Here is a 23,305-nt window from a genome sequence, read left to right on the forward strand (position 1 = left end):
GAATACCATACTTGATGAGTTAAGCCTTCTTCTTCTAAGCATCAAAGTTTGACTGCGAGAAGGAAAGCCAAATTAACATTTAGAGATATCTCAAAATGAATTTTGGATATCTTAAAATGTAATTTACTTTTTAAGATATCTGAAACTCGCTTTGAGATATCTTAAAACAATTTCCTTTACATTTTAAGATATCTGCAATACATTTTGAGATATCTCAAATGTATTTCAAGATATCTCAAATACAGTTTCAGATATCTCAAAATAATTGTGTCTGCATTTCAAGATATCTCAAAATCATTTCCTGTAAAATTGCCTATTATTTCAATGGGACTACTTGTTTATTATAAGATATCTTAAAATGTATTTGAGATATCTTGAAATGTGCAGGAAGTCATTTTAAGATATCTGGAAATGTATTTGCGATATCTCAAAATGCACAGGAACGTATTTCAAGATATCTCGAATTGCATTAAAGATATCTTAAAATGCATTTCAGATATTTCAAAATCTACAGCATATCATTTCAAGATATCTTGAAATCTATTTAAGATATCATAAAATGCTTTTTAGATATCTTAAAATAGATGCATTTTTAGATATCTGTAAGTCAATTTGAGATATCTAAAATGCATTTCCAGATATCTTAAAATCCATTTTGAGATATCTCTAAATGTTAATTCGGCTTGCCATAACTGCGAGAAGGAAAGCCAGTGCTAACGGAAGCTCATAGCAGAATTGAAACAATACATTAATGAGGTAGGCCTATGTATTATCTAACGTGTAACGGTACAATTATACCAATGCAATGAATAGGAGTAACATCTGAACATTTTAATATATACTAACAGTTAGGGTTATCTACATGCCGTACAATCAGTATGGTAACTTGCTGTATCAAACTTCAAAGTTTTCAAAAAATCTGGGTGATCCAGAATCCTTAGTGATACACACAAAACCAACGCACACTCGTCACTGCTTTAAAATCAACAATAAACACCCAAGCGAATGAATTATCAAACTACGGAGACGGACTTTTGCTACACCATACACGTCAACATCCACGATAGTGCACAACAATATCGCTGTTGTCTGAGACAGAACAGCACCTGTGTGTGTGAAACGGAGGTATTCAATTACAGCGGCGAAGTCAATCCATTATCCACGTACCCTGTACAACAAACGTACTACTCAACGTCAAGCTCAAGGACGTCGGCGTCGGCTCTCTTTTGTCTTTGAGAAGCGTGCTGCTGCCGACCCCCTTTGACAAGCGTGCTTCACACGACACGAGCACGATATCTACTTGCGTGGAGTGTGCGGCTATTAAAACACTCACTTGTATTGTTGTAAGCTAAATGATTGAACTTTTCTATTACATGTAACTTGAATAATTGTCCGAATATATATCTACGCACACATCAGCATAAAAAAAATCAAGCGTGAAGGGGCCCCCTTCTGTTAGGACCCCGGACCAGAGTCCCGCTTGTCCCTCCCCGGTGGCGGGTCTGAAAATAATGGAGGAAGAGCATATGAACATGAACCTTGCAATCAATATGGGGCTGCCTATTGTGATGGCAAGAGGAGAAAAGGACAATTCTCTGGGTGACAGCTGGAATAAAGGAAACAACAATGAAAGTTACAGGGCATCCAGAAAGTATTCACAGGGCACCACTTTTTCCACATTTTGTTATGTTACAGCCTTATTCCAAAATGGATTCAATTCATTTTTTTCCCTCAGAATTCTACACACAACACCCCATAATAACAACATGAAAAAAGTTTACTTGAGGTTTTTGCAAATTTATTAAAAATAAAAAAATCTGAGAAATCACATGTACATAAGTATTCACAGCCTTTGCTCAATACTTTGTCGATGCACCTTTGGCAGCAATTACAGCCTCAAGTCTTTTTGAATATGATGCCACAAGCTTGGCACACCTACCCTTGGCCAGTTTCGCCCATTCCTCTTTGCAGCACCTCTCAAGCTCCATCAGGTTGGATAGGAAGCGTCGGTGCACAGCCATTTTAAGATCTCTCCAGAGATGTTCAATCGGATTCAAGTCTGGGCTCTGGCTGGGCCACTCAAGGACATTCACAGAGTTGTCCTGAAGCCACTCCTTTGATATCTTGGCTGTGTGCTTAGGGTCGTTGTCCTGCTGAAAGATGAACCGTCGCCCCAGTCTGAGGTCAAGAGCGCTCTGGAGCAGGTTTTCATCCAGGATGTCTCTGTACATTGCTGCAGTCATCTTTCCCTTTATCCTGACTAGTCTCTTAGTTCCTGCCGCTGAAAAACATCCCCACAGCATGATGCTGCCACCACCATGCTTCACTGTAGGGATGGTATTGGCCTGGTGATGTGCGGTGCCTGGTTTCCTCCAAACGTGACGCCTGGCATTCACACCAAAGAGTTCAATCTTTGTCTCATCAGACCAGAGAAGTTTGTTTCTCATGGCCTGAGAGTCCTTCAGGTGCCTGTTGGCAAACTCCAGACGGGCTGCCATGTGCCTTTTACTAAGGAGTGGCTTCCGTCTGGCCACTCTCCCATACAGGCCTGATTGGTGGATTGCTGCAGAGATGGTTGTCCTTCTGGAAGGCTCTCCTCTCTCCACAGAGGACCTCTGGAGCTCTGACAGAGTGACCATTAGGTTCTTGGTCACCTCCCTGACTAAGGCCCTTCTCCCTCGATCGCTCATTTTAAATGGCCAGCCAGCTCTAGGAAGAGTCCTGGTGGTTTCAAACTTCTTCCACTTATGGATGATGGAGGCCACTGTGCTCATTGGGACCTTCAAAGCAGCAGAAATGTTTCTGTAACCTTCCCCAGATTTGTGCCTCGAGACAATCCTGTCTCGGAGGTCTACAGACAATTCCTTTGACTTCATGCTTGGTTTGTACTCTGACATGAACTGTCAACTGTGGAACCTTATATGGACAGGTGTGTGCCTTTCCAAATCATGTCCAGTCAACTGAATTTACCACAGGTGGACTTCAATGAAGCTGCAGAAACATCTCAAGGATGATCAGGGGAAACAGGATGCACCTGAGCTCAATTCTGAGCTTCATGGCAAAGGCTGTGAATACTTATGTACATGTGATTTCTCAGTTTTTTTATTTTTAATAAATTTGCGAAAACCTCAAGTAAACTTTTTTCACGTTGTCATTATGGGGTGTTGTGTGTAGAATTCTGAGGAAAAAATGAATTTAATCCATTTTGGAATAAGGTTGTAGCATAACAAAATGTGGAAAAAGTGATGCGCTGTGAATACTTTCCGGATGTGCTGTAGATGAGCCATGAAAGGATATTCGTAATCTGAACTATTTGTTCATAAAGCAGAGGATGTCCGTTTATCGCCTTGATTCTCAGTCTCTTTCACCAGTCTGCTCCACTCGTACTCCATTGTCACCCCTCATATTTCTTCTGCAGGACTTCTCAGCTCTCTGTCTTAACCCTTAAAGTGCCACACACTTAGGTTGGTTAATGCACCCCTGGACGCCAAATACTTTTTTGCTGCACTTTTTAAGGAAAGTCACAATTCACCAAGAAAAAGTGAAATTTTAATGGAACACATTTTTTTTCATGCAGAGAGCATCACAATTATTGCAACACGGATCATTTCACTGATAGATGGATACTTTATTAATCTCAACATACTCCAGCAGTAGCACACACTGCCAATGAACTGTAAAAACTATTAAAAGAACTACTGGAACAACATGTACAAGGTGCGACTGACACCATGGATGAAATTCAGTAAATCACCGAGCCAACTGTGCTTGAACTCGCTGAACGCAAGCACACAGAGGCCAACGCTGACACTAACAGGCCAGTCTAGTGCCCAGGGACAGTGATGCTGCAGGGGGTACCAGTGGTCCTACGCTGGCTGCTGCTCAATGAATGTACAGCACGGATTGACCAGCTCTGGCATGCTGGCAAATTGCACTGGGAAGTGACTATAGCCCGTTCCGGCAGTTCAAGGGTTCATTTATTCAACAGGGGATCTGATCCTGGGGTACCATCAGTGCTAAGATCTCTTTCTGTTGAAAGCCTTTCTTGTATAAAGTGATATTTCTTAAGCTCTTAGCATTGACCTCCATTGTCACCTCATCAGAGGTCTGTGTAAGAGCCAGTCTTGGAAAGTTAATGCTTTAATTTTGGCTAAACGCAGCTACAGTATGTAATAGGACTCTAGCTGTCACTGACATTGTCGCCTCTTTCCACCTCCACAGCTCCTCGGAGATGCCCAGCGAGGGGAACTGACTCCGCCCCTTCCAGGCAGGTCCTATAAAACTGATGTCTGGAAGCAGGCGTCTCATTTTGACCCAAGCCAAACTGGAACACTGAGGTCCTCAAAGACTGACCCGCTCCACCAAGCAGTAATTTCAATAGAAGATAAAGGGTATACCGTAGTTTGTGTTTCTGTCGTCTGACGCCATTGAGTGTTTACTTTTGTTTTGATTTAGTTGTTGAATTAAAAGGGACGACTCGGCTGCTGTCCCAACATTTCTTTTGGCCCCAGCTCTTACTACTGTTTGACCACAACATCTTACAAAACAGACATAGCAGCACTCGAGAAGGTCCCAGGAGGGTCTCTAGACTGATTCAGCGACTGAGAGGTGAAGGGCTATGAAGAGAGATGGAAGAAGCTGAACATTGTCAGTTTAAGAAAACGGAGATTAAGAGGGGACGGTATTTGAAGTGTTTTAAATTATGAAAGGAATTAGTCCAGTGGGTGCCTCGCAGTTTGGACATCTGGATTCGCTTCCTGGGTCCTCCCTGTGTGGAGTTTGCATGTTCTCCCCGTGTCTGTGTGGGTTTCCTCCCACAGTCCAAAGACATGCAGGTTAGGTGGATTGGCGATTCTAAATTGTGTGTGGTGTGTGTGTGTGTGTGTGCCCTGCAGTGGGTTGGCGCCCTAGCCAGGGTTTGTTTCCTGCCTTGCGCCCTGTGTTGGCTGGGATTGGCTCCAGCAGACCCCTGTGACCCTGTAGTTAGGATATAACAGTATGGACAATGGATGGATGGATTAGTCCAGTGGATCCAGCCTATTACTTTAAAAGAAATTCTTCAAGAGGAACACAGGGACACGGTTGGAGGCTTGTTAAGAGTACATGTTGAGCAAATGTTAGAAAGTTTTTCTTCAAGCAAAGAATCACAGATGAATGAAATAAGTGACCAAGTGGTGTGCCGGCGAGTGGGGTGGGACTTCAGGGACCTTCAAATCTCGACTGTCTGTATTAGGTTTGTTTGAATATTGTTTTCAAATTATTTTTTCCGTCTTTTACACTTTCCTTCATGCTTGTAATTATGTTCTGTAACTTTAAGTTCACCTCCATTGCATGTGCTTTGCAGGTGGAACCATAGGAGGCAGGGCCACCCCGATGACACCACTCCTGAGCCTTTCCTCTGACTATTTAAAGCCAGAAAAGAAGAAGCTCAGGTTGCGGCTCATTGTTTTTGTGGAGTTCTTGTGTGAGTATCACTACTTCAGTAGATTTTCTGCTTTTTTTTTTTGCTGATTTACTTGCTTGTGGATTCTGTTTACTCGATTGGATTTTTGAACTTGATTGTCCTGGATGGAATGCTTTTGGGGAAAAACATTTTAGCTTCTTTTTGTCTCTTTTGGGCTTTATGTACATTTTTTCTATTTTTGCATTAAGAAATTCTAACTTATTAAGTCTTTTGTTTGCCCTTCTGTTTACAAGCCAAAGGTTTATGGTTTTCCTCTCTCTTGTGTATTTTTTTTTTTTTATATATGTATTTTTTGAGACATTTCTTGTTTTTGAACCAGCCCTGATTTATCGCATCTGCTTCAGTAGTAATTGCGACCTGCCTGATTTAAGGAGATTCTCTTCTGAGTAGGTTGGTGAAGGTCCTGGTCGACTTTTTGTTCACAGTTGTGTCATATCTGAGACTGCTAATCACAACATCAAACTGATGATTTCTTAGGCAATGTAAGTGAATAGGTTGGAGGGGCTGAATAGCCTGTTCTTGTCCTATTGTTTGAATAAATGGGTCGGATTAACCTCTTTAGCGTTATGTTCACCCACAAAAAAATGAATCAAAAACTTTATTATTGCGTATAACAGAAACATGTAAATACCAATATGTCGGGATACAGTAGTTCACTACTGTACTAATGCAGAGTTAGTATACTGTATTTCCATCTTGGGATAAGTTCTGAAAGTCACCAACGCACAGCCCGATGTCACAACAGTGACAATAGAAGCCTGTTTCTTTGTGCATGTTTTATAATAGGTTTCATTTGCTGGCCCGTGAGAGGCCAGATGGACGCGCCCCTTTGTTATTGTGGGCTACTGCAGTGCTAGGCTTCGCAACTTCCACATTTCCCAGACATGAAAATTGACAGTTGCTCCATTGCAAACAATGTTGTTTTTTTGTTCTACTTGACTGCAATCATTTTTCCTTTTTTGCCACGTAGATACTGTGCCCTGTGGCAGCGTTACACAACTGAGGTCACCAAGCACATCACGGCGGTTCAGTCTCACGGTGCCGTATGCACTGCCGCAGTCCGTGTCAACTTCTTCTATCCACTTTATGTTGTCATCACTATCATTTGATTCAGTGAATGGCTCAGCTTGTTCTACAGTACATCTGACTTTACAGGCTCTCATTTACATGCCATTGTGTATTAGTTGAAGGCTCCGCCCCACTCATGAATATTGATGGCTAAACACATCAAAGTATTCATGATTTTTTGCAGCACAATGTTATTTTCCCCACTAGATGGCAGCAGGACACTGTTCTCAAGTATTCTTTGGGAATCAAAAATGTAAGGCGGATCGTTGAACTTCTCTAGGAGTCTGACTGACAGGTGGCCGTAATGCAGGGCCGGATTAAGACCCTTAGATGCCCTAAGCACTAAGTAATTTTGGTGCCCCCTTACACTAGTAATTCAAAATATTAAAACAACAACAAACTGGGAAATAAAATTTTATTTTATTATTGAAAATTCAAAATTAAACAAAACATTTTGACATGAAAACCGTAGATTTACCATTTTGATGATTTAATTTATTTATGGTTTTTGTGTCAATTTAGCAAATCTATTTACACATATTTCTTAGTACAAGATTTGAAGAATATTTTGTGAAAAGTTTGTTAATAGATCTTTATTAGTAAAAAAGTTATAAACAATTTTACCCAATAGTAATCCGCTGTACGATTTTCACTTTTACATAATGTAAATGAGTTTAAAAATATCCAGGAATAGAATTAAATAGACTTACCAGAATATTTTTTCCTCAAACTGGGATGATTTTTTGTTTTTGCTTAACAACAGAAAATAACGCTTTCTAAGCACTAGAAATTTATTTTAAGTTAAATAACAGATAATTCACGAAACACAACAATTACGTGATATCCATCAATCCATCCATCCTCTTCCACTTATCCGAGGTCAGGTCGTGGGGGTAGCAGCTTAAGCAGAGAGGCCCAGACTTCCCTCTCCCCGGCCACTTCTTCCAGCTCTTCCGGGAGAATCCTAAGGCGTTCCCAGGCCAGCCGGGAGACATAGTCCCTCCAGCGTGTCCTGGGTCTTCCCGGGCCTCCTCCCGGTTGGACGTGCCCGGAACACCTCACCAGGGAGGCGTCCAGGAGGCATCCTGATCAGATACCCGAGCCACCTCATCTGACTCCTCTCGATGCGGAGGAGCAGCGGCTCTACTCTGAGCCCCTCCCGGGTGACTGAGCTTCTCACCCGATCTTTAAGGGAAAGCCCAGACACCCTGCGGAGGAAACTCATTTCAGCCGCTTGTATTCGTGATCTCGTTCTTTCGGTCACTGCCTATAGCTCATGACCATAGGTGAGGGTAGGAGCGTAGATCGACTGGTAAATTGAGAGCTTTGCCTTACGGCTCAGCTCCTTTTTCACCACGACAGACCGATGCAGAGCCCGCATCACTGCAGACGCCGCACCGATCCGCCTGTCGATCTCTTGCTCCATTCTTCCCTCACTCGTGAACAAGACCCCGAGATACTTGAACTCCTCCACTTGGGGCAGGATCTCTCCCCCAACCCTGAGAGGGCACTCCACCCTTTTCCGGCTGAGGACCATGGTCTCGAATTTGGAGGTGCTGATTCTCATCCCAGCCGCTTCACACTCAGCTGCGAACCGATCCAGAGAGAGCTGAAGATCACGGCCTGATGAAGCAAACAGGACAACATCATCTGCAAAAAGCAGTGACCCAATCCTGAGTCCACCAAACCGGACCCCTTCAACACCCTGGCTGCGCCTAGAAATTCTGTCCATAAAAGTTATGAACAGAATCGGTGACAAAGGGCAGCCCTGGCGGAGTCCAACTCTCACTGGAAACGGCCTCAACTTACTGCCGGCAATGCGGACCAAGCTTTGACACCGGTTGTACAGAGACCGAACAGCTCTTATCAGGGGGTCCAGTACCCCATACTCCCGGAGCACCCCCACAGGATTCCCCGAGGGACACGGTCGAATGCCTTTTCCAAGTCAACAAAACACATGTAGACTGGTTGCACCCTCCAGGACTCTGCTAAGGGTGAAGAGCTGGTCCACTGTTCCGCGACCAGGACGGAAACCACACTGTTCCTCCTGAATCCGAGGTTCGACTATCCGACGGACCCTCCTCTCCAGAACCCTCGAATAGACTTTTCCAGGAAGGCTGAGGAGTGTGATCACTCTGTAGTTGGAACACCCTCCGGTCCCCCTTTTTAAACGTCCTCCTTGAACCGTCACCTTATCGTGGTGGAGGGGTTTGCGTGTCCCAATGATCCTAGGAGCTATGTTGTCCGGGGCTTTATGCCCCTGGTAGGGCCACCCAAACTGGTCCTAGGTGAGGGATGAGACAAAGAGCAGTTCAATAAACCTCCAATGAAAAATAAAAACTGTGGACGACGTTACGGTCGTGATAATAATTTTTAATCAACTATTAACTATTATTTAAAAATATAAAAACATATTGTTTTGAATCAAATTATTTTCACAATATTTTGACATAACATGGCGTTTAAGGGAATCACCATCGTAGATGGCACCAGTATGCAGAACGCACTAACGAACAGTGACGGCATAGGGAGGTACAGGGAGGCATAATTCATTTTTCATTACATTTTGAAAATGGCTATAAATTTAATTAATTTAATAATTTATGTGATAAATTCTGCCATTTTTGTGGTGCCCCCTTTACCCTTGATGCCCTATGCATGTGCTTACTTTGCTTATATTGTTAATCCAGCACTGCCGTAATTACATAGAATTCCAAGCCCGAATCTCACTCAGAGTTAATGGCAAAGAGGCTACGGCTTTATGGTACCCCGGGGCATAAGCACCTCTGGCATACTCTCTCACACAAATGCAGACAAACAGTGAAAAATCCAATGCCATATGCTATGCCATACTTAATCTACTCTCTCTATATAAAAACCTAAGCCTAAAAGCACAACAATTTTATGTGACATTTTTATGTCCCTTTTTTGTCATGCTTTAAATCAGGCTTATTTTAAAACCTACATATACACTCACATAAAGGATTATTAGGACCACCATACTAATACGGTGTTTGACCCCCTTTCGCCTTCAGAACTGCCTCAATTCTACGTGGCATTAATTCAACAAGGTGCTGAAAGCATTCTTTAGAAATGTTGGCCCATATTGATAGGATAGCATCTTGCAGTTGATGGTGATTTGTGGGATGCACATCCAGGGCACGAAGCTCCCGTTCCACCACATCCCAAAGATGCTCTTTTAGGTTGAGATCTGGTGACTGTGGGGGCCATTTTAGTACAGTGAACTCATGTCATGTTCAAGAAACCAATTTGAAATGATTCGAGCTTTGTGACATGGTGCATTATCCTGCTGGAAGTAGCCATCAGAGGATGGGTGCATGGTGGTCATGAAGGGATGGACATGGTCAGAAACAATGCTCAGGTAGCCCGTGGCAATTAAACAATGCCCAATTGGCACTAAGGGGCCTAAAGTGTGCCAAGAAAACATCCCCCACACCATTACACCACCACCACCAGCCTGCACAGTGGTAACAAGGCATGATGGATCCATGTTCTCATTCTGTTTACGCCAAATTCTGACTCTACCATTTGAATGTCTCAACAGAAATCGAGACTCATCAGACCAGGCAACATTTTTCCACTCTTCAACTGTCCAATTTTGGTGAGCTTGTGCAAATTGTAGCCTCTTTTTCCTATTTGTAGTGGAGATGAGTGGTACCCGGTGGGGTCTTCTGCTGTTGTAGCCCATCCGCCTCAAGGTTGTGCGTGTTGTGGCTTCACAAATGCTTTGCTGCATACCTCGGTTGTAACGAGTGGTTATTTCAGTCAAAGTTGCTCTTCTATCAGCTTGAATCAGTTGACCCATTCTCCTCTGACCTCTAGCCATCAACAAGGCATTTTCGCCCACAGGACTGCCGCATACTGGATGTTTTTCCGTTTTCACACCATTCTTTGTAAACCCTAGAAATGGTTGTGCGTGAAAATCCCAGTAACTGAGCAGATTGTGAAATACTCAGACCGGCCCGTCTGGCACCAACAACCATGCCACGCTCAAAATTGCTTAAATCACCTTTCTTTCCCATTCTGACATTCAGTTTGGAGTTCAGGAGATTGTCTTGACCAGGACCACACCCCTAAATGCATTGAAGCAACTGCCATGTGATTGGTTGATTAGATAATTGCATTAATGAGAAATTGAACAGGTGTTCCTAACAATCCTTTAGGTGAGTGTATATGTTTGGTATCATTCTTATCAGAATTTAATGTGATGTTGTTAGATTTTCAGATTCTTATTCCGTTTTTAAATTATAAACTAAAAAAATATCAGGAACTCACGTCCTGCGAGATGAGATTTAAGAACTTCCGGAGCTGGAAATAAAAGGCAAAGAGTAGGAAAGCTGCTGTACAGGCTTTTAAATGTTCAAAGTGCTGTGAGGAGGAGGAGGAGGAAGAGGAAGAGGAGCAGCAGCAGCTGATCGAGCAAAGAGGAGGTTTAAAAAAACAAACTGTATTGGTTTCCCATTGTATCACCGTTTAAGAGGGGGTTTCGGAGGAGTGACTGCGTCTTCTTGGGGTGCGTTCAGCCCCCCTCTTCACAACACAAGCAGCAGAGATGCAAAGTGGTTGGCGTGTAGTGCAGGCAAGGGGCATTGGTGAGCAAAGCCCTTAGTCTTAAATAAAAATCTAGGAATAACATTCATTTTGTACACTTTTAATTTACTAGACTCTTCTGTTTTTACTTTTAGTGGGCACACTCTGTATGATTTTACCTTGTCTTGTGGGCTCTGGAGTGGCATATCAAATCAACACAAAAATCACGACGATGTCATTGAAGCCGCTGTACTCAATGAGATGAGTTCCTACACGAACAATACGAGTGGCTTATGGGCTCCTGATGGTTTTTTAACTTGTCAAATAAAAAAATTCAGCACTGTTGGCTTGAGTTCTTCAGGTGTGAGGGGTCCTACGAGCCACGAGAGGAGGATCGACTAGTCGGGCTGTGAGGCTGTACTGTCTGGTCTTTCTTCTGAGAAACATCATGATGGGGTCGTCAAAGAAGATCTGCCGAGGTTCATGACCAACAGCTACAAACTCCTGGTAGCACTGCTTGTTTGCGCTTCTAATATGTTAGCATCAGTCATGAAGTCCTCGAGTCGTAAACGTGAACCTAACCACATTTAGTCTGCTGGAAAAACAGTGAAATATCAGACCATTCTTCAGTGTCAAAATAAAAACAAAAAACACTTCGCCGGGCACCGTAAAGTCACACGCAATGATCTCACCAGTGGCGTTGTTAGAGGGGGTTGATATCTGGCATGCAGCTCTTGATCTTGAAGATTGCCCCCCAATCACTGCCTCTATGCTCCTTGATCTGACATATATGACTCGCACAAAACCCCAAGGGGGACACTCAGCGATTCTATATCTGAGCCTGCGAAAATCAGATGGGTGGGCTAAGACCCTGACGATGCCCCTTGATCTCGCCACACAATCATGTACTATGTCTCAAAGGCGACACCCTCATAATGTAGGGGCTTCTGATCCCTGCTCCGTACAAACGAGGGGGCACCCGCTCTTCCGACATCGTAACTCGTGAGACAGTCCCACAGAGCCGACCTGCCCTTAGGCTGACGTGGTCTGTTTCATTATCTAAGTTGGCACCGCCGCGGGATGTACCGAAGGTGGGTGACTGGTAAGACAACACTTACCTCTGATCTTAACAGTTATTATATTTCGTCTTTTTGGGAGGGCTTTTGTTTTAATGAATTGATTTTTTTTTTTTTTTTGTGATCGTTATGCAGATGTGCAGATGCAGCCATCGAGATGGTTGTGAAGCATACGTTTCGTGTTTAGGTTTTTTGGTGCACATGTCTTTTCAGGTTCTGGCTAATCCGGCCCTCTTCTGGCTTCAGGAAATGGATTTGAGTCATTGATCTAGACCAGGGGTGGGCAATGTCGGTCCTGGTGGGCCGCAGTGGCTGCAGGTTTTCATTCCAACCCAACTGTTTGATTAGAAACCAATCCTTGCCAATCTCAGACCTCATTTCATTTTATGGCTTGTTAGTCTGCAATGTAAGCTTCTTGTATTGTTGATTTTTTCCTTTCCATGGATGTCATCCAAATGAGTTGAAGTCTAAAACAGATCATTTTCCATTTCACATTTTTCTGTTAAGTTTTTTATTAAATCAAACAGTAAATGATGAGAACACACACAGATATAAATGGAAACACACTGGATGGAGAACTGCTGCCTGCTTTGTCAGTTACATCTCATTACTCATAAAGAGCCATTAAAACAGGGAAGGCAGCTGCTTAAGATTGAAATAAGCAATTAAGGTTGGGGACCCTGAACGAGCGAGACCACTAAAATGAAGCTTCAAAATGTCACTTAAGCAATAAGGGCTTCATCAGCAATAATTGACTTCTCATTAAGAAATTTTGATTGGAACAAAAACCTGCCGCCACTGTGGCTCTCCTGGACCGACACTGCCCACCCCTGACCTAGTGGGTAGCTGGATGGTGGGTGGTCTGGGGGGCATTGATGGCTCAGTTTCACTTCAGAACACTTGACTTTTCTCCTACTGCTGGGTCACTGCGTTCTCTGATAGTTGCTCAGATGTTTGTCTGTAGTTATCACATCCTCCCAAGGTTGGGGTGGGATGATTGTCTTTGGATGTTGTGAACACTAGAGGGCACTGTCGCTCCTCAAGCCCACCCAGCAGACAGACACTGAGGACACAAGTGAAAAGCCCGGAGACTCGTTTTATTCTGTTTAGATTCTTCACAGTACTCCGTACCACCGCAGCCACAAGTAAATAAGCAACAATTATTCTTTCTTTTCTTTTCTTTTCTCCTCCACATGTCCCAGCAAGCTTTGTCCACCTTCCCCCCGACTCTGGCGCGTCGACTGTGTTTAAGGTGGTCCTTTTTATATTGTTCAACCCGGAAGTGCTTCTGTTCTTCTGCCCACTTTCAGCTCTGGCAGATACCTTATGTCCCTTGGTTCGTTCAAAGCACCCGCTGGCGGCACCCAACAGGGCCGAGATACAGAACTCCAAGTCCCATGGTGTCCTGTGAGGATCCAGGGAAGCTGCCCTCTAGCTTCTTGGGGGAGGCAGTGCCCTAAAAAAGCTACCCATCCTTCCATATCCGGGGCGTCCCGGCGGGTTTAGCTGCCGGCCATTCTCCTTCTATAATACGCTGCTGTGGCTGTTCATTTGCCTGTCCAAGATTTTAAATCACCTGTAGCTCGCAAACCTTGAAATTTGGTGCATATATACTACGTGACGTCTACTATCCGCTTACGGGGTGATGATTGACCTCCAAGGTTATTCCTCTCTTTATTTTATTGTAGAATCGACTCTCAGCAGGGCGGCCGTGTGGCGCATGCGTACAGGTACCATTCTCATCCCTACCAACTTCGTCGTCACTTCGCCTACGTCTTCATGTCTTAAATCATTCTTCAGGCAGATTGAAGACTTCAGTGCCAGCTTAAGTGAAAAATTAAGGAAAACGTACTAAGTAATTGCAACACAACCACTGACTTAATCAGTTTTAACACAAAAAGATGCCTGACGAAAGAAGAAAAGAATCGGACCGCTAGGGCGGAGAACAGAAGAGCTGCTCAGGAAGCCGCAAGCGCATCAACCTCCGAGCAAACGAATGCTAAACGTACAGAGAAAGGAAGAGGATGAAAACTATAAGTCAAGTGTAGTCACTGCACGTTATCGGGCTCTTACAATATTTTCACTTATGTTCCTCCAGACTGTTTATTTCTGCCGGTATTTGTTAAACGCAATCACAAAACTAGTCCCTTGGTTATATTAAACGTGTAAATATATAATTAAAATCCTGAGATTTTACTGTACCTACAGAATGAATTATAATTTAGCTAATAAGAAGCAGCTCTGCTGGCACACTCATGCCAAGAGGTGCGGCTGATCAAACAATCAGGTTTTGAAGTCGATTTCAATGGCTGAATGAAAAGAATATTACAGGAACCAGCTAACATACAGACTACACTTCTGTCATCAGATACCTTTTAATTAGCACTCGGTGTACATTTCTCCCGTTAATAATTTAGGACTTATTAGTCCAACTGTGTCGTGCAACTTTTAGGTTGTTAAAAATTTATACTTTGAGATTAAACGCTGAGCTACCAGCAGAAGTGAATCACAGAATAAGATGGAAGCTACTACAGTAACATTTTAATAAGGTGCCAATAACAGGTGGTGCCATTTTATCTTACAAATTCCCACCCGATTAATAATTCTGACAGTTTTGTGTCCACATGCCAAGAGAATGAATTCTTTATAAGCTCTTCACAGAAAGTCAAACTGATGTGCAAGATGCAGGTATCGTCATTCTGTCTGTTAAAATTAGCACTGCAGCACCCCTGGACCCACGAGGACGTCATTTCTGAAAAGAATCCGCTTGCATCTGAGCACACTTGATCCGCTCCCAGCGGCTTTTGCACAGGATTCGGACCCCTTCACTTTCCGCACACTTTATCATGTTGTCGATTTAATTTTAAATGGATAAATTGGCCAGCTCCCATCAGCTACCCATAATGACAAAGTGAAAATATGTTTTCAGTTTAAGTGTCATGAAGGACAGACGGGTAAGGCGGCAAGACGAGAAAATGACTTTTTGCCCGGTCAGAGGCACATAAAGGACGGGCCAGCAGAAGCTGGCAGCCAGGAGCAGTTCCAGTCTCCATCCAACAGGTGGCAGCAGTCCTCCCGAGGCGTTCCAGTTTGGACACCTACAAAGGTACATGGGAGATGGAGTTGGTGAGAGCAGATAGAGGGCGCTGTCAGGGGAGGACCTCCCTAGTTTCTACATGACCCAAGGGGGACACACTGTGGCACTAGAAGCATTCCCGAGTTCCGCATTAAAGGAGCTCTTCACCTCATCTTGGATGAATCAGGGACGGGAGCCAGAGGGCGACACTCAACAAGAGGAGTGGAAGGAGAGAAAGAAGAGACACTTGATTATAATGAGAACATTGGAACACTCTGGACAAGAACAGGCCATTCAGTCCAACAAAGCTTGCCAGTCCTATCCACTTATTTCTTCCAAGAAAACATCAAGTTGAGTTTTGAAAGTCCCTAAAGTCTTACTGTCTACCACACCACCTGGTCACTTATTCCAAGTGTCTGTCGTTCTTTGTGTAAAGAAGAACTTCCTCATGTTTGTGCGAAATTTACCCTTAACGAGTTTCCAACTGTGTCCCTGTGTTCTTGATGAACTCATTTTAAAATAACAGTCTCAATCCACTGGACTAATTCCCTTCATAATTTTAAACACTTCACTCAGGTCTCCTCTGAATCTTCTTTGTCTTAAACTGTAAAGGCTCAGCTCTTTTAATCTTTCCTCATAACTCATCCCCTGTAGCCCTGATTCAGCCTAGTTGCTCTTCTCTGGACCTTTTCTAGCACTGCTATGTCCTTTTTGTAGCCTGGAGACCAAACTGCACACAACTCCTGATGAGGCCTCACCAGTGTGTTATAAAGCTTGAGCAGAACCTCCTTGGACTTGTGGTTGGTTGCTTGTTTTTGTGGACCCGGGACTTTGTTGGGTAATATTGTGACTGAGGGTTGGGGATCAGTGACGCCCCCTTATGGTCACATCAGAAAAGTTTGCAAATTTACTAAAACCAAAACTGAAATCTCTCATTAGGATAAGTATTCAGACCATTAGTTCGGCACTTTGCAGAAGCCCTTTGGCAGCAACTGCAGCTTCAGAGCTTCTTGGTTAAGTCTTTACAAGCTTTGCCCATCTATATTTGGGTAACTTATCCCATTCTTCTTATCCCATTCTTCTTCTTAATATCCATTAGCCTGGATGTGAAGAGTCTGTGAACTGCCAGCGTCTAGCCTCTCCGCAGACTTTTTAAAGGGTTTGGGCCACTCAATGCCACTCCAGTGTTGTCTTCAGATCATTGTCATGCTGAAAGTTGAGCCATTGCCCAGTATGAGGTGGCATGTACTCTGGAGCAGGATTTCTTCAAGGACCTCCTGTCCATGCCCCTGAGAAGCAGCCCAATAGCGTGATGCTGCCCGCACCATGCTTCACTGTAGTGATGGCATTAGGCAGGGGACAAGCAGTGCCTGGTCCTTGGTCAGACATAGTGTTTGACGTTTGGTCCAAACAGTTCAGTTTTCATTTCATCAGACCAGAGAATCTTTTCCTCCTCCTCTCAGAGCACAATAAACCTTCATATACCTTTTAATGAGTGCCTTCCAGGGATTTCAGACCAGAAATCTGCCTTTTGCAGGCAGTGGGGCACTTAAAGCAGAGAGCTGATTTGCATTACGGCCCACTTGTCTTTATGCATTCTCACCTTCTTTTTTTATTTGATTTAATTTATTAAAAGCAAGTAACATTCCATGCAATCAAATCAAACTTAACAAAACTAAATTCACTTCCCACCCTTGAGAAAGAGAGGAAGGACAACAGCCAGAGTAAAACTTTAAGAGTAGTACAGTAGGACCTCGGTTCATGACCATAATTCGTTCCAAAACTCTGGTCGTAAACTGATTTGGTCGTGAACCGAAGCAACTTCCCCATAGGATTGTATGTATAATTAATCCGCTCCAGTCCATCTAAACTATATGTAAATATATATATTTTTTAAGTTTTTAAGCACAAATATAGTTAATTAAACCATAGAATGCACAGCGTAATAGTAAACTAAATGTAAAAACATTGAATAACACTGAGAAAACCGTGAACAACAGAGAAAACTAACACTGCAATAGTTTTTCCAAAGGCTACCAACCACTGGCTAAAAGCACTTTTTAATGAGTTTTAAGCACAGGGAAAAAAATGAACATTTGAAAAATCTGTAATTTAATAAACCACCAAGAAAAATAACATTGCAACAATGCCTTCTGAACCGATTGCTGGAAACAGAAGTGAAAAGAAAATCAAGCCCAGTGCATTCTTTAACTGCCTTCCTACCTTAATGCGTCCAGCTCTCTCTCGTGCTGCCTGTGTGTGTGTGTGTGTGTGTGTGTGTCTGTCGCGTGGGCGCCCGTGTGTGCTTGTGTGTCTGTGTCTCTCTTGCGCTGCCTGTGTGTGTGTGTCTGTGTGTGTGTGTGTCGCGCTCTCTCTCTCTTGCTCGCTCGCTGCACAGGAAGTGCACAGGGAGAGACTGAACATGTACAAACCGAAAGGGAAACTGGCTGGTTCATATACCGAGTGTGTGGTCATGAACCGAGGCAAAAGTTTGGCTAACTTTTTGGTCGTAAACCGAGTTGTACGTGTCCTGGGACGTTCGTGAACTGTATAGAGGGACGGAGAATCAATTCCCCCAATATAAAAACTTATTCTAAAATATTATTGATTAGATCTTGTCAGGTTTAAAAAACTTCTGCACAGATCCTCTAAGTGAAAATTAGATTTTTTTCCAATTTCAAATAGTAAATGACATCAGTTACCCACTGACTTAAAAGAGGTGAGTTAGGATTCTTCCAGTTGTGCAAAGTAAATCCGCGCGCCAATAGTGAAGTAAAGGCCATTATAGTTTGTTTGTCCTTCTCCACTTTAAGCCCCTCTGTGTGCCCACCAAACACAGCTGTTAGTGGATTAGGAGGGATTGTGACCCCAGGGCTGTCTGAAAGGCGTTTAAAGATTTTGGTCCAGAATGATGTTCATTTGGTGCAGGCCCAAAACATGTGACCCAGTTAGGCTGGAGCTCGATTGCAACGTTCGCAGGTTGGCTCTTACCCTGAAAACATTTTGGACAAACAAGACAGATGTGCTCGATTGATGATTTTGGGTTGAATAATTGTATGCTTTGTGCATATGGAGCTCGAGTGAATTCTGTGCATGGCTGCCTTCCATACCTCTTCTGAAATGTTGAGTACGAGATCCTTTTCCCACTCTACTCTGAGATCTTTGAAAGAGAGGGACTTTCCACCTTCTTTATCCCCTCACAGTTGTTGCTGCCACTCTTGCTGTTATTGTTACTGTCGGTGATGTTACAAAAACAAGGGATTTCTGCACAGACCATCCTGGACCCCCCCGCAAGCCAAGCGTTCCCTTTTCCCTGCCTGCTGGTACCCCAATGGAGAGGACAGGTTACCTGCAGAGCACCAAAACAAGCAGAAGAGCGAGTTTATACTTTTATTCATGCATTATAGGTTGGCATTCTCTAACTTAAGGTTTCCAAAACAGAAGCAAAGTAAAATGAGTGTGACAAAATAATATCAGTACAACCAGGGCAGATAAGAGATCATCACACTAGGCGTTCAATATGTCCAGATAAGCAGGTGACTCTTCGTCTTAGTAAGCTGATTGGACTCCAGCATGGATTCTGGATGGTCTTCTTTATTAGCCTGAACTCATTCCAGTCTTCTGCTTCCTTGATGAACCTTTTGGGTTAATGGGACATCATAATGTACAACCAACTCCCCTGTCATCTTCAGGCCTCATGCCTTTCGACCATTTCTGTTTAGGATTGTGTGTCCATATTCTGATGAGACTAAAACTGAGCTTTTTGGTCATCTGATTAAATGCCATGTTTAAGAACGGCACATTATTAAAAGCATACCATCCCCACTGGGAAGGGCATCATGTTGTAGGGTGTAATAGAATACAAACGACTCAGGAAGTCTCAAAAAGAGTCGTGGAATGACCCCGTATAATGTCCGTGGACAATATGCAAAAAAGTAGCAAAAAAATGGATCAAAAAACCGAAGCTGTGGACTGTGGAAAACAAGGTGTTTTTTATAACAAAATGGTGGCAGGAAATGAAATTACAGGAAATGACTTCAAAAGCGGGTTGACGGAAATGACATCATCATTGAGACACCGGGAGTGATGTCATCATGGCGGAGCTGGTAATGTGATGTCATAAGGGGCAGCCGGAAGTGACATCATCTTGGAAGAGTCGGAAGTGACATCATCGCTGGAATATGGAACTGGGGCTGTGGCAGCCATTTTGGGTGACTGGAAGTACTGAAGGTAAGTTATTATTTTTCTCCTTTATTTCTGTGGATGGAGAGAGGGAGAGGCATTAGTACACACAATCGACCCCTTGTCTCTTGTAGCATCACTCACCTTAGGGCTTACTGGTTGCCTCCTAAGCGCACCTGTGTGACACGGGATACTTATCTGAAGCAGGCACATGAGAGCAAAATGAATACACAGGAAACCCCTGGGGAAGACCTGACGTAGGAAACGTGCGCATTGAGAGAAGATTTGTTTTCTTTTTTTCTTTAAGCATTTTATTAAAATCAAATCAAGTCAAGTTTAACAAAACAAGGTGTGAAACAAATCAAGATTTGTTTTCTAAGAAGGACAATGAGAGAACCATCGAGGTGGTCAAAAAACTCCTTGGTGGCAGGGCCCCGGGGGTGGATGAGATACGCCCGGAGTTCCTTAAGGCTCTGGATGTTGTAGGACTGTCTAGGTTGACACACCTCTGCAACATCGCATGGACACCGGGGACAGTGCCTCTGGATTGGCAGACCATGGTGGTGGTACCCCACTTTAAGAAGGGGGACCGTAGGGTGTGTTCCAACTACAGCGGGATCACACTCCTCAGCCTCCCTGGAAAAGTCTATTTGGGGGTCCTGGAGAGGAGGGTCCGTCAGATAGTCAAACCTTTGATTCAGGAAGAACAGTGTGGTTTTCGTCCTGGCCGCGGAACAGTGGACCAGCTCTACACCCTTAGCAGAGTCCTGGAGGGTGCATGGGAGTTTGCCCAACCAGTCTACATGTGTTTTGTGGAATTGGAAAAGGCGTTTGAGCCTGTCCCTCGGGGAATCCTGTAGGGGGTACTCCGAGAGTATGGGGTACTGGACCCCCTGATAAGGCCTGTTCGGTCCCTGTACGATCGGTGTCAGAGCTTGGTCCGCATTGCTGACAGTAAGTCAAACCCTTTCCAGTGAGAGTTGGACTCCGCCAGGGCTGCCCTTTGTCACCGATTCTGTTCATAACTTTTATGGACAGAATTTCTAGGCGCAGCCAGGATGTTGAGGAGGTCCGGTTTGGTGGACTCAGGATTGGGTCACTACTTTTTGCAGATGATGTTGTCCTATTTGCTTCATCAGGCCGTGATCTTCAACTCTCTCTGGATCGGTTCGCAGCTGAGTGTGAAGCAGTTGGGATGAGAATTGGCACCTCCAAATTCGAGACCATGGTCCTCAGCCAGAAAAAGGTGTATTGCCCTCTCAGGGTTGGGAGTGAGTTCAAGTATCAAGTTCAAGTGGAGGAGTTCAAGTATCTCGAGGTCTTGTTCATGAGTGAGGGAAGAATGGAACGTGAGATCTACAGGCGGATCGGTGCGGCGTCTGCAGTGATGCGGGCTGTGCATCGGTCTGTCGTGGTGAAAAAGGAGCTGAGCTGTAAGGCAAAGCTCTCAATTTACTAATCTACCTTCCTACCCTCACCTATGGTCATGAGCTATGGGTAGTGACCGAAAGAACGAGATTGCGAATACAAGCGGCTGAAATGAGTCTCCTTCGCAGGGTGTCTGGGCTTTCCCTTAAAGATAGGGTGAGAAGTTCAGTCATCTGGGAGGAGCTCAGAGTAGAGCCGCTGCTCCTCCGCATCGAGAGGAGTCAGATGAGGTGGCTCGGGCATCTGATCAGGATGCCTCCTGGACGCCTCCCTGGTGAGGTGTTCCGGGCACGTCCAACCAGGAGTAGACTCCGGGGAAGACCCAGGACACACTGGAGGGACTATGTCTCCTGGCTGGCCTGGGAACGCCTCGGGATTCCCCCGAAAGAGCTAGAAGTGGTGGCCGGAGAGAGGGAAGTCTGGGTATCTCTGCTCAAGCTGCTGCCCCTGCGACCCGATCTCTGATAAGCAGAAGAGGATGGATGGATGGATGGATGGATGGATTGATGGATGAGGGCAATGACCCCATGCATAAAGTCAGTGCTACAATATTAAGGTCCTGGAGTGGCCAAGTCAGAGTCCAGATTTCAATCCAACTGAAGCTTTGTGGATGAACTTGGAAAAAAGGCTGTTCACCATGAAGCCTGACAGAGCTTGAGCAGTTTTGTGAAGAAGAAAGTGGGGGGAATGGCAGAGTCCAGGTGTACCAAGATGATAGACGTAGAAAAATACCTGACCTCACAGACTCAAATCTGTCATGGCTGCCAAAGGTGTCTCGACCTGAAGGAGTCTTACACTTATATGGCCAATGATTTTGTGTTTTATATTTCTAATGAATTTAGACCACTTTACAGAGATCTGTTGATCAGTGTCAAAAAAGCCAAATTAAATCCTCTGTGATTCAATGTTGTATAGAAATAAAAAACTTTTAAGTGGGTTGACTACCTTTTATAGGCCCTGTAGCACAGCGGACAAGCTGCTGTTCCTAGCAAGGGTGGTCGTCTGCCTTAAAGGGTTCTGCTAAGGCTCAGTGCTGCTATGGCTCAGGAATAAAGAATTCTCGTCTTTGAATGTTGGGAGGCTACAAATCAATGACCGTTTTCTTTGCTTGAATTCCTGCACGGATGCCTTTGTCTTTTTCTGACCGATGCCTAGCTGCTTTTGACAACACACAAGTGGATCAATATTTGCTCCGGGAAGTTTGCCAGTTTTCAGAAAACACAGTCTTCTGGGCTCTTTTAGCATGGCGTCTTATAATTCAAAATGAACTCTTGTAAGCCATATGTGAAATTTATGTGTCTGCACAAGTCATCCAAGATTTAATGCCCTCCGGTTAAGTCACAAAGTAGAATCCGTGAGACACCTGACTCTCTCTCTCTCCATCATTTCAAGTTTCCTTACTTTCACATCTGTTTTCACTGTCCTCCTAAACAGGTTGGTCCACAAGAAGCCTACTCTACATTGAATGTTTTTCTTTTTGATTCATATACAGTACATTCTTAGAACTGCTAAAATTCAGGTTTGGAAGATGCAGAAACATCCACACTAATACCGGACAATAAAAAATCACCAATGAATGGCAGGTCTTTGAGGAAGAAAACTGAGGTACCTGAAGGACAACCCACACAAAGGCACAGGGAGAGCTAGCAAACTCAAGATGGACAGCTACTGGACACAGGAGTCATACCCAGAATGCTGGATCCATGAAGCAGCAGCATTGCCAGCAACCCTGATGTTTAATTACAGTGCCTTCAGAAAGTTATCAGACCCTTTTAGTTTTTAGACATTTTGTTAGGTTGCAGCCTTGTCCTAAAATCATGTAAATTCACTTTTCCCTCATCAAACAACACTCAATACCTCAGAATGATGAAATGAAAACAGGATTTTTAGGAATTTTATATATTTATAATGTATTAATGAGAAGTCAAACAAAAGATATCACATCCTAGTGAGCTGAATGACTTCTGGCCTGTAGCTCTGACATCACATGTGATGAAGACCATGGAGCAGCTGCTGCTTCACCACCTGAGGCCACAGGTCCGCCACGCCTTCGATCCTCTGCAGTTCACATACCATGAGAAGGTGGGAGCGGAGGATGCCATCATCTATATGCTACACCAATCCCTCTCCCACCTGGACAGAGGCAGTGGTGCTGTAAGAATTATGTTTCTGGACTTCTCTAGCGCCTTCAACATCATCCAACCTCTGCTCCTTAGGGACAAGCTGACTAAGATGGGAGTAGACTCACACCTGGTGGCATGGATCATGGACTATCTTACAGACAGACCTCAGTATGTGCGTCTCGGGAACTGCAGGTCTGACATTGTGGTCAGCAACACAGGAGCGCCTCAGGGGACTGTACTTTCTCCGGTCCTGTTCAGCCTATATACATCAGACTTCCAATACAACTCGGAGTCCTGCCATGTGCAAAAGTTCGCCAACAACACTGCTATTGTGGGC

General features: G+C 44.1%; 1 protein-coding gene across 2 annotated transcripts in view; it reads left to right on the top strand.

Moving 5' to 3' along the window:
* LOC120528547 overlaps positions 1–22,706 on the top strand; it is a 36,836-nt gene extending 14,130 nt beyond the window's left edge. The window contains exons 2-4 of one of the 2 annotated variants that reach the window (XR_005633538.1): positions 4,222–4,391; positions 5,345–5,464; positions 22,280–22,706. Coding sequence is in view for 1 of the 2 variants with exons in the window: in XM_039752727.1 (XP_039608661.1) it covers positions 5,345–5,464; positions 22,338–22,348 (131 nt within the window). In the remaining variant the exon portion in view is untranslated. The remainder of the gene's footprint in view (positions 1–4,221; positions 4,392–5,344; positions 5,465–22,279) is intronic. The other variant, XM_039752727.1, reaches the window with a different exon arrangement.
* The last annotated feature ends 599 nt before the right edge of the window (positions 22,707–23,305 follow it).

The sequence above is a fragment of the Polypterus senegalus genome, chromosome 4, assembly GCF_016835505.1.
Source record: "Polypterus senegalus isolate Bchr_013 chromosome 4, ASM1683550v1, whole genome shotgun sequence".
Lineage (NCBI taxonomy): Eukaryota > Metazoa > Chordata > Cladistia > Polypteriformes > Polypteridae > Polypterus > Polypterus senegalus.